The following is an 11,240-nucleotide window of genomic DNA, read 5'->3' as shown; positions in this document are numbered from 1 at the left end:
GCATACTTTCATAAGGGAAGGTTCAAAGGGTCAAACCTACCTATCCTATGCAGGTTTCATCTGTAAAAATCTATCACTAAATTCTATCGAGTCTTTGGTGGTCAATTTCATTCATGTGGGGAATTGTTGGAAAAAATGGTTTATAAACCATTTAAAACCAAATTTTAATTGATTAATTAAATTAAGTTAAACTTATAATTAATCAAAGATGAACATAGATTTGAGTTCTCCATAATGAGGGCTACAAGATCATATGTTTGTTTGTGTAATTTGGTTTGTGGGTGAATAAGAAATTGTCACTCAAAGATGGCTACTTAGAATGAGGGAAATGTATTTGTCCCACATTGGAAAAAAGAAGTGTTGAAAAAACTTTATATAGAATCCATTGTGTATGGATTATAAAGTGTATAAGCCCCCTATACCCTCTCACGCACGCGCCGGGGGGGGTGCAAATCCCAGGTCACAAGAGAAACTCGTGTATTCCCGTGCGACCTGCGGACACGAATGCAACACCGAATTGAGGGTCGGAACGCAAATTCTTTTTACATGTCCGAAAATTCAGTTTTGACTTTTCAAATTCTCTTGACTGTTCAAATTCTTCTTTTGTAACAACTGTGTTATTGTGTGTTATGGAGAACTATAACAGAATTGAAATCAGTGCTTGTAACATATGTAACTCATATATGTTATGATCTTTTGATTTATATAACAGCCATCTTATTCATTACTGATTGTAAATCCTCACTGTATAAATAGCCACCATCCTTTCATTGTAAAATCATCCATTCGAAACACAATTCTCTCACTCTCAAAGTTCTTAGCTTTTCTCTAGTGATAGAAAAATGTATATTTCGAGTTCGTTAAAAGTTCTAATTAGTAGTGCAACTTCCTAGAATTGTTTAGTGGTTATATCCTGGGAGACAAGCGCCAAACATCCTTGCACCGGTAGAGGAGGCGTAAACGTCTTAAAAACAGTGTGGTATCACACATGTCTCAACTAGTTCTTCCATCCCCAATAATTCGGTATTTTGGTTGAATTTATTTTCGTGTTCTTCGTTATTAAAATTACACGTTTTATTTCTACTTTATTATTTTTATAATTTAATTTATTAAATTATATATGTAATATATAACCGTTATTCCAACAAAAACACATCACTTATGGTTGAGAGATCTTTGTCCCGAAAGATTAAATTAATGCTAGAAGCAAGTGTAGAAAACCTAGCCTTTGCCATCTGCGCAAGTGTGATACTGCCACGCCACCAAATTCACCCCAATCAATGAATTCCAAATCACGCCAAAAACCGTCACTGCATGCCAGCCACCTAGCCACTTGAGATATGCAATGTCCCTCAGTGTATTAGCGTCATGAAAACTAGTTAAGCTACAAACCAAAGAGGGAACTACCGGAATGTGGAGCCGGGGCTGGCCTTGGGACTGCCGCTGGTGCGGTGGTACAAGCCCCCTCATCCGACAAAGGTTCTAAAGTCAGAATTTATCAAAAATTAAGTCTCTAATAAATACTTATTAAGATTATATATATATATATATATATATCATGCACCAAGAAAACTTATATTTTTTTGGTCAACTCTTTTGTCTTGAATTTAAGACTCAACACCCATTTTTTTTAATTAATATATAATTTTTAATCGATAATTTGATAATCTAATTTAATTTTTACGTAAAAACACTAGCAACACCCCACAATTATATCCTTGTTAATTACCTATAGAATTCTTAATGACTCGCTCCTACTAGAAAATATCCACTAAACTCATGAAAAAGAGAAGACATAGTAAACCAATTCATATCTCAAAAAAAGGCTCGATATTTTCTTATTACATAACCACAAAATTTAACTAAAAAAACTGCTAATTTAGAGTAAAATCTCAATGAAAAATCGAATAACATGTTTTTTTAATAATTATTTTTATGTAATCTTTATTTCAAATTTCGCACTAGACCCTCTAATACTCAGGACCGGCCCTGTCCGGAGCTAACATTAATCTTGATTCAACACAAGAAGAAATAAGCTATATATAGAAGCCCGATTGGAGACGAATATCCATAATGCACCAAAAATGCGGACGTCGGTGATTTAAACGACCGATGACGCTAGCTTCATGACGACACAGATGGTGCCAGCTGCGCTCCCCCTCCTGGGACTCTTATTTGTGCCTACCAGAGTTCCAATACCAGCCCACGACGACCAGAATCGACAAATTAAAAAGAAAACTTAAAATTTACGTAAATTTATCAATTCCAACCACAGTGGTGGTGGGAGCGGACGTCCGTAAAATTTACATAAATTTATCAATTCCAACCACGGTGGTGGGTGGGAGCTGGTGCGGACGTCCGTTCCCGATCTTTTACGTGTTTATATATATATATATATATATATATATATATATATATATTATGCACCAGAATATATGAAAGCGACAACACAGCAGACCTGGTACTCTATACATGCATTGAGAACTCCCAAGTACTCTACCTCTCGGACATAAAAGCAAATTACAATAATACAATAATAAATTGATCATCATTATCAAATCCAACAGAAAACAATATTACATTTTGAAATAGTAGACATTAATTTACACCAAATTATATATATATATAGCAACATATATATACGGCTGGTGCAGTTAAGTATATTTACACTTCCATATCGATCACCCACCATCTTTATTTCTTCATATATCATTCATGGATCAGTTATGCAATGGTCAAGAGTCCCCAATTTACATCAACAGATCGTTAACCCATCCAAGATCCGGGTCTGGGCTACACCCTCCTCCATTAATGTCAGTGGCCTTGTTCTGCTCATCGAAGACCAAGCTTTTCCTCGAACAATTTCCAGTACTACTACCGCAGCTGAAAAACTTAGCTCCAGCTGATAAAGAGCTTGGAGTAGAAGGTGAAAGAATGAACTGATGTTGCTGATCTTCAGCACCAGCAGCAAAAGCATTGTGAGAAGAGACATCGACCCATGGGGTATTCCGAAAACTAACCGCAGCGGTAGCAGCAGAACTGATTGGTGAAGAAACTGGTGATGTAGTTGCTTCCATGTTACTTAATTTCATGATCTCCAAAGAGGTCATAAGCTCTGAGAGTACATCTTTGTAGCTCAGCATCCCAGCCGCACTAGCATGCATCTGGTCCAGTGGTTCCAATCCGGTGGAGAAGTGACACTTGGATTCGCCGTATGGAGACATCGGCGACAAAGGCGGTGACAGATGTGACATACCCAACAGAGTAGAAGTCGGGGAAGAAGTCAATGAACGACAAAACAAACAGCAGTGAGTCGAACTCGGAGAGTTGGTGGAGTTCAGATACTTGTTACTCTTCTTGCAACAAGAGGAGCTGGGAGAGATGACTAGTTTATCAGGTGAAGAGTTCCGTGAGTAATTCACAGGCAAGATGCGGAGCTGGCGTGGAGTATGAGCAAAGAAACAAACCTTCCTCTTACAATTTTTCCCGTCTTTGCATGCCTCAGTTCTGTACCTCGCCGGATGCAGCCAGCACTCAAAAACGCCGTGTGCGAACTCACAGCTGTCGCCACGACTACACCCGCCGCGGCGGTAGTCGGCACAGACTGTGCCGGAGTACTGATAGCGGCGGGGATCACGGCGCCTCGCTTTTTCGCCTGGATGCGCAAAAGGGCAGTCGGTCCAGTCATGGCTGCGGCTGCGGGTGCAGCGGCGGACCTTAAACTCAAACATGCGGAAGTGGTCGGCAGAGTAGGGGTCGTCGGAGGCATCGTCGTCATCATCAGAGGCGCCGGTGTTGTAGGGGAGGAACTTGCGGAGGAGGGCCTCGTCGGAAGCAGAGAAACGGGGAGAGTCGGTGGTACCGTACATGTCGGGGGAGGAGGATAAGTCTTGATGGGCTGCGCTGCGGCGGGTGAGGAGCTTTCTTGGTGGAATATCAACTTCTCTAAGGATGTGTTGGGATTTCTTGGATGAAAGAAGGTGGTGGGAGGTGTGAAACTTGTGCTGCTCGGCGCACATACTGCTCATGTTTGATGAAGTTGAAGAACAACGAAACAGTGATGTAAGTGTTGGATGAAAATGGAACGAATAAAGGGTCATACACTGATACAAATGAAATGATGATGAAGAGGGAACAAAGGGGTGGGTTATATTATATAGGTGGTTGAGGGAGACGAGTTTAGTGTGAGAGGTCGAGTTTGGAGAGAGAGAGAGAGAGAGAGAGAGAGGTGGGAAGAATTAATGGTGACAAGGATGAAGAAGAGGGTATGGGCACAGAGACGCGTGGCTGCATAGTATTAGGGATCAGCATGCAAAGGGGGATATGTGGCGGCTTCATAGTTCATGGCACGCAACACTTTTGGCTATGTGTTTCTTCATTGGAGCTCTGTCAGAATTTTTGGACTCTTGCTCATGGGTCTGATGCTATTTTCTGTACTTGGACATGGGATGAGTACACATTACGTCCGATTCGTATTCTCCATCTGCTCCTGCCTAATACGTACATCTCATTTAAAGAATTAACAAAAAAAACTAATTTTCAGTATATCATGCACGAGAATTCTATATTTTTACACTCATGCACTTGACCAACAAAATTTTCCTGAAAATTGAACATAAACATGATATAAAAAACTACATGATGCAAATGTAGAAAAGGTAAAATACTGTTTTCAAACAATCCTCTGTTTTTTTTTTTGTAAGTTCAAATAGTACGTAGTGATAAGCTTCAGATATAACGAACTAGGGGCTTGTTTGGTGCTTTTGGTGGCTTTGCCGTTGGGTTCAAACCTTGCGGCTTAATTTGGGTTCTTATGTGTGGCGCACAATTGAGGATTTGCAGGGGCTATGACATCTTGTGTTTCTTGGTTTCTTGAATAAATACGACTCTACCTTCGATCTCAGCCCGTCGACTCGTCTTGGCGTGGTCGCTTCTTCCTCTCTGTGGGCACTGCTTGGAATCTTCTCTGATTCTTTGTGTGTGTTTTGTATTTGTTTTTGAGTTTTTCCTAGTTGTGCTAGTTTCATCAGTTTAAATTATTAGAGGTTTTAAGTGCAAAATGATCCTTTTTCACCATTGTGAATGAAGATCGACATGCTCGGATCCAAGCTGCATCCATACTAGTTTTAGTCTTGTTGTGATTAACTTGTTGTGCTGTTTTTATCTCTAGGCTCTTCTTTTCTTTTCATTGTTTTTACAGATTAGATTTCAATATAAAGAAATCTTGTGCGGAATTCCCTCGGTCATGGAGTCATGTCCCAAAATTGATATATACAGACTTGTCTTGAACGAATATCCTAATTAATTAAATAAATAAAGTATAACCGGGGGCTGCAAATAATTAGTTAGTTCAATGGCCCATCTTTTTATATTGAGATTTGGGAGAAAATGAAATATATCCTTCTCACAAAAAACATAAAGTTTAAATTGAGATGAATTGTTCCTATAGATCAAATTAAATAACGTTATAACTAGTAACATGTATACTAAGCTGCACGGAATCGGATACGGGTACGTGAAAGCGAAACGTTTGGAAACGCGGAAGCGTGTTCTTCAAAAAATTTAGGAAGCGGGTACGTTTTAGAAACGTCGAAATAAAAAATATATATAAATATATATAAATTATACAAAAAATATAAATATAATAACAAATTTTTAGTTTAAGTAACTCAAAATCTCAAATAAAAAAACATAAAAAACCTTTATTTTTCGGAAACTCGCGTTTCCAATTCAGAAACTCGCGTTTCCACCGCGTTTCCAAAAGTCATTTTTCTGGAAACACGTTTCCGGGCGTTTCCGGAGTGGTTCCGCTTCGGAAACGGGAAACGTGGGTGTATGCACGTTTCCGTGCTTCCTAGCATGTATAGTGTTGTGATTGATAGGGATGATCATGAATAGCTTTAGGGCATTTGTAGATGGAGACCGCATGAGACTAGTCTATTAACATTATTGTGATGGTGCATTATAATGGCTGAGTTTTTTTTTATACGAAAAAAAAACAAATAAATTAGAGAATAACCTGTCAGACAACCCAAGTTTACACCACCAAATAAGATAGCACTAGCAGCACTAGATGGATAACTAGCCAGCCATGTGCGTCCATTAGGAAAAAGATGACCTTCATTAGCAGTTGCATCCGTTACAAAATTTGTCTCTCTTAATATATGAGTGAAACTGTGAAACTAAGAGTTGTAACCTCTGCAATAGGAATTGTTGTATTTTCAAGGTTTTAAGTTGCAGCTAGAAGAACTTTGCCTTCACTATCTCAGAAACAAATTCTCCATGCCAACAGTGGCTCTCCCTTGAACAAATCCATCAAAGTTGATTTTAATGTGGTTGAGGTTAACCACCTTATGGTGGCCGGTGTGGTTTGAGAAATACCTCCCTCAATAGCAACCTTTCTCAGGATAGCTTTCATTGATTTGAAAATAGAATAAACTTCCCATAGCAAGTAGAACGCGCCTCACGTGCGGAGGAAAAAGAGAAATCAGTTTAGGAGTGCGACCTCTCCCGGCCGAGCGTCGTTGGCATCCCCGCCGCTGCGTTCTGGTCCGGGAGGGGATGGAAGGCTGAGCTATCAACATGGTCTCAAAGAAATCGATTAGTAAAAGCTTGGAGGAAAGCGGCGTTGGATTCATTGGGTTGGATATGGTTAGATTTGATCCTCGTCGATCAAGGTTGAGGCTAGGGGAGGAGCAACAGAGCCGGCGACTACCTCTTGCATCTTCTGCTTGGAAGCATGGTGCTGCGGAGCGATGGGTCGTTGGTCTGAAGAGGTGTTGTATTGCCGATGCAAGTCGGGAGTTCGATCGGATGTCTACGGCGTTCAGACTCTCCTAAGAGAGATGGTGGCTTGGTCAGGTCATTGATGTTGGGCCATGTTGTGCTCTTGGGTCTAAGATCTTTGTTTGGTTCATTGTTGTTGTTTGTTTGCTTTTGAATCTAGGTTTTGGATCTGCTTATCAGATTTTAAATAAGTCCCTACTCTTTGGAGTTAGGGTTGTAGTCATGGATCAAATTGGATGTTTGAATTTGGGCAATTGTTTCATTGTTACAAGAACCCAGTCTTCTGCCATCGTTATGCCGTGCATGTCATTTCTAGTAATTGCTGCTTTATTTGGTCAAGTTAACTTGAACGGTTGGCTAATTCAACACTCACTTGATCGATTGACTGGTCAGTTCCTTATCCTCAGAGTAAGGATTAGTAGCTTGTGGTTAGTATTGAGTGTTCATCGTTGTAAACCCATGTTGGGTGCTGTGATTGCTCTGTAATTGCAGCTTTAATGAATGAAGTTTTATTTGGATAAAAAAATAAGTTGCTACTAAGCTTGTAAGGTGTAGCAATGATCGTGTTGTGACTGAGTTTCTTGCCATTAAAATTGGTAAGATACTTAAGAAACTTATTAATGTATCAAGGTGGCATACAACTTGTGTGGCATATACTTAAGAAAATTAATGTATCCACTTGAATGATACCAGGGCCGGCTCAAACTTTACGGCGGCCATGTGCGAAAGTTCCAAAATGTGGCCCTAAACATAGGTCACATATTAAGTCAATAGCAATCTTAAAACCACAACATTTGCAAAGTCATATATTCATTGATTACAAAAACCATTTAAACAACCATTGGACATCAATTACAAAATCTCAAATTAAAGTCATATGTTCACTTCCACAGTGACATTAGCTATCTTAGCTAAAGTCAGATTTTAACTACAACATCCAAAAATTAAGCCTACCAAATAAGGCAAATATTCAATAGAAATGATAATTTTCCAGATCCATCAATCTCAATAAGCTCATCTCATATTATCAAGCTTTCATTTGAATATCCTTCTTCTTGCCTTCTTAGCTGCAAAGTCATCAATTAGTTTGTTATAGTTGATTTTTCCAAGCATTTCATTCTCAATTGAAATTAGAGCAAGTCCATTTAATCTTTCTTGCGACATAGTTGATCATAAGTAAGATTTCAATAACTTCAACTTAGAAAAGCTCCTCTCGGCTGAAGCAACAGTAGCAGGCACCGTCAACAAGATTCTAGCTATAAGCAACTTTAGCAACTAGAAAAGTATTTTCCTTGTAAAAAAAACTCAATATATCAGTAGCAACCATCTTCCCCATAGGTAATACCTCCCTTAAAATTTTCAGTTCTCTAAATAAGGCATCCCCATCAGCATTTGGAATCTCTCCATTTCTCAAAGTAGTCTCAAGATGAATACAAGCATTTCTTAGATCATCATCATTCATGGAACATAAAGATTATGAAGTGAATAGAAACCCAAAAATATATTCATATTGTTGATATTGTTCAAACCTTCTAATTAATGAGCCATTAGCTTAATATACAATAAACAAGAAATAATGCACTCTAAAGGATTCCTCACCTGAAGATGATGGTGATGACTCGCTGTTACTTTCATCAAAGAATCTTTTTCTCTGAATTTGACGTATTTATGGAACAATAGAAGTAACGTTTAATGTATCAGCAATATCCTTAGCATCCTTAAGTGCATTTGTGAATTTAGATTCTCTAAACCGATCAAGCCAAGCAATATGACCTCTCACATAATTTATGGCAACATCATTTTGCATATCATCAAACTGGAGCACTTTGCTGATAGTAAAAGAATCTAATAGTTCATATCATATCACCAAGCTAATTAGTTGCAATCAACTTTGCACCACTTTTCATTTTTTGATCCTTGTCAATTTTTGTCATCTGAAGTAGTGCTTCTCTAATATCAAGAGTATTTAATTGCAGAGGCTTAACACTCTTAATATGACGTTCCCAACGTGTAGTGGATAATGGTTTGAGAGTCAGACCTTTTACATTGTCTTTCAAAATTTGACACAGTTTTGTAGAGCCTGCAAATAAAGTATAAATATGCTGTAAGACTTCAAAAAAATACACTGCTTTCCCACAAGAATTAGCCATATCACATAGAGTAAGTTTAGACAATGACAACCACATGGAGTGTAAAATGCTCTAGGATTGACATCTAGTAGCTTTTTTTGTACCCCTTGGCGTTTCCCTTTCATATATGACCCATTGTAGTATCTTTGTCCTCATGCATTACTGATATCAAGATTCAAAGAATGTAGCACGGCCTCTAGCTCCTCAAATAATCCCTGACCATAAGTGTCATGCACATGTAGAAACTCCAAGAAGAACTCTTCAATTTGTATTGGACTATTAGAAACATTCACACATCTAAGAATCAAAGACATATGTTCTTGGTGACTAATATATGGTGTGCAATCGAGAATCGTAGAGAATTATTCAGCATATTTGATTTTTTCTATGATTTCACATTTGATCTCAACAACCATCATATGCAATAACTCATTCTGAAAGTTGTGAACAAGATAGTTGATATGAATTTCAGAACTAGTCATGCGTCGACAGTGCTCCTCGATCAGTTATTCACATTCTGCCATCATCTCATCTGCACCCAAAAAGTGACCATTATCAAGTTCATAAAGCCTCTCATTAGTTTCACGAAAAGCTAAGTTGTATTTAGCAAGAAATTTCACAAATGCAATTTTTCTCTTCAGCACATTCCTCCAGTGTTCCTTATCTTTCCTAATCCGGTCTTGATAAGCTTTATCAATGGTTTCATGCCTCTACAATCTAAGACGCAAATTACTCCAAGTATTTGCATTGATGAGATGATCAACGCCCATTTTTTGGTCCTTACGTCTCTACCAAGATGATTCCAATCATTCATCCCATCATTAGATAACTGACCACTCACTACCCCTTTTTAAACAATTTGCAGCAAAAGCAAAAAACTTTATCAAGCTCCTTTGAATAGACTAGCCACTCTCTGTCATATTTCTCTTTATTTCTTAAATATTAAGTGTAAAACTTAGAGATAGAATGTCTTTTGAACTTGTCTGCAGGATCATATTCGATTGAAATATCTCTCTGAGGACCATTTTTTACCCACAAGTCTATCAATCCTTTATCCAAGATATCCCAATTTCTCGGATCAAAAATATTTATGGCATTCACATTGTCATTTTGTTCTGCATCATTCTATCCGGCATCATTCTCATTTTCATTATTGCTTTCCTCAACTACATTGCCCTTAGCATTCTCACCAACAAGTCCCTCCCTATCAATGCTTTTTTGCCTTTTCATTGACTAAATTTTCATTCTTTACACCCAAATTTTCTGCTTCTCTAAGCTCTGTTACCTCCTTATAGGCTAAATTTTCATTCATTTCACCAAAAAAGTATGGTTCTTTATGCTCTTCTGCCTTTTCATTGACTAAATTCTCATTATTTTCACCCAATATTTGTGGTTTTCTAGGGATGAACTTATCAATACTTCCCTTCATAGAATTCTCCAACACAGTTTGTCTCTTTGTTATCAGACATCTTGCATATTCACACAAGCATTTTCTTTTAAATCAATGTGAATGAAAATAACAATTAGAAATTGAGAGAATTAGAGTTACATAAATGGGATATTGGGATTTGGGAAGTGAAAACTCATCTTAGCATGAGTGAATCAATAGATCGATGAGTTTGAGGCCCCAAATTACAGAGGAATGGATTGCTTGTTGCCTCACTCACCCCTCAGTCCTCCATCCAAATCATTAAAATGATTAGTAAAATATGGCAAATTGGTAGAGGGAAAAACTAAAGAATTGAAGAAATAAATGAGAAAAGTCAGAAGAAGTGAAGTCTAGATCGAACACAGGGACTCTTATCGCAAGTTTTTTTAGGTTAATTTGCAATATGATTGGGCTATTATAAATATATATTGGACATTAAGGAGGTCCTGAAAATTTGTGGCCTTGTGCATGTGCCCACATTGCACACGTGAAGAGCACACTCTGAATGATACTTACAAAGTAGTTAAAGTTGTGAGAGTGCATGCTACAACTATCTTTATAGCCTGTGAGAATGGGTGTTCCTTTAAGTTATTAGAGGATGAGTCTCCTTAGCAAGTGTTGATTTGTTGATGGGTACTATGCTAATATTGATGAGAAGTATTTGAATATAGCTCTTGCGCATGCAGATATAGCTCTTGCACATGCAGATATAGCTCTTGCACATGCAGATCTAGTCCCCCAAAGGCATCCATCTATAAGTAATTTCGTAGAGAAAAAATTCATGATGAAAGCAATACTGGTTTTTAGTCAAGTAAATGCCAATCTCTCTCATAAGTCATAACCAAAATTTAAAACGAAATTCTTGTATGTTTCAAAAAATAAATAATAGGTTAAAT

General features: G+C 38.0%; 1 protein-coding gene across 1 annotated transcript; it reads right to left on the bottom strand.

Moving 5' to 3' along the window:
* Window positions 1–2,557: 2,557 nt before the first annotated feature.
* LOC126799594 (zinc finger CCCH domain-containing protein 2-like) lies at window positions 2,558–4,083 on the bottom strand. The gene has a single exon (XM_050526833.1). The coding sequence runs from the start codon at window positions 4,026–4,028 to the stop codon at window positions 2,751–2,753; it is 1,278 nt and encodes a 425-aa protein (XP_050382790.1). The 5' UTR covers window positions 4,029–4,083; the 3' UTR covers window positions 2,558–2,750.
* Between the last annotated feature and the right edge of the window lie 7,157 nt (window positions 4,084–11,240).

This window comes from Argentina anserina, chromosome 6 (genome assembly GCF_933775445.1).
Source record: "Argentina anserina chromosome 6, drPotAnse1.1, whole genome shotgun sequence".
Lineage (NCBI taxonomy): Eukaryota > Viridiplantae > Streptophyta > Magnoliopsida > Rosales > Rosaceae > Argentina > Argentina anserina.
This window is presented reverse-complemented; position numbering and strand designations above follow the sequence as displayed.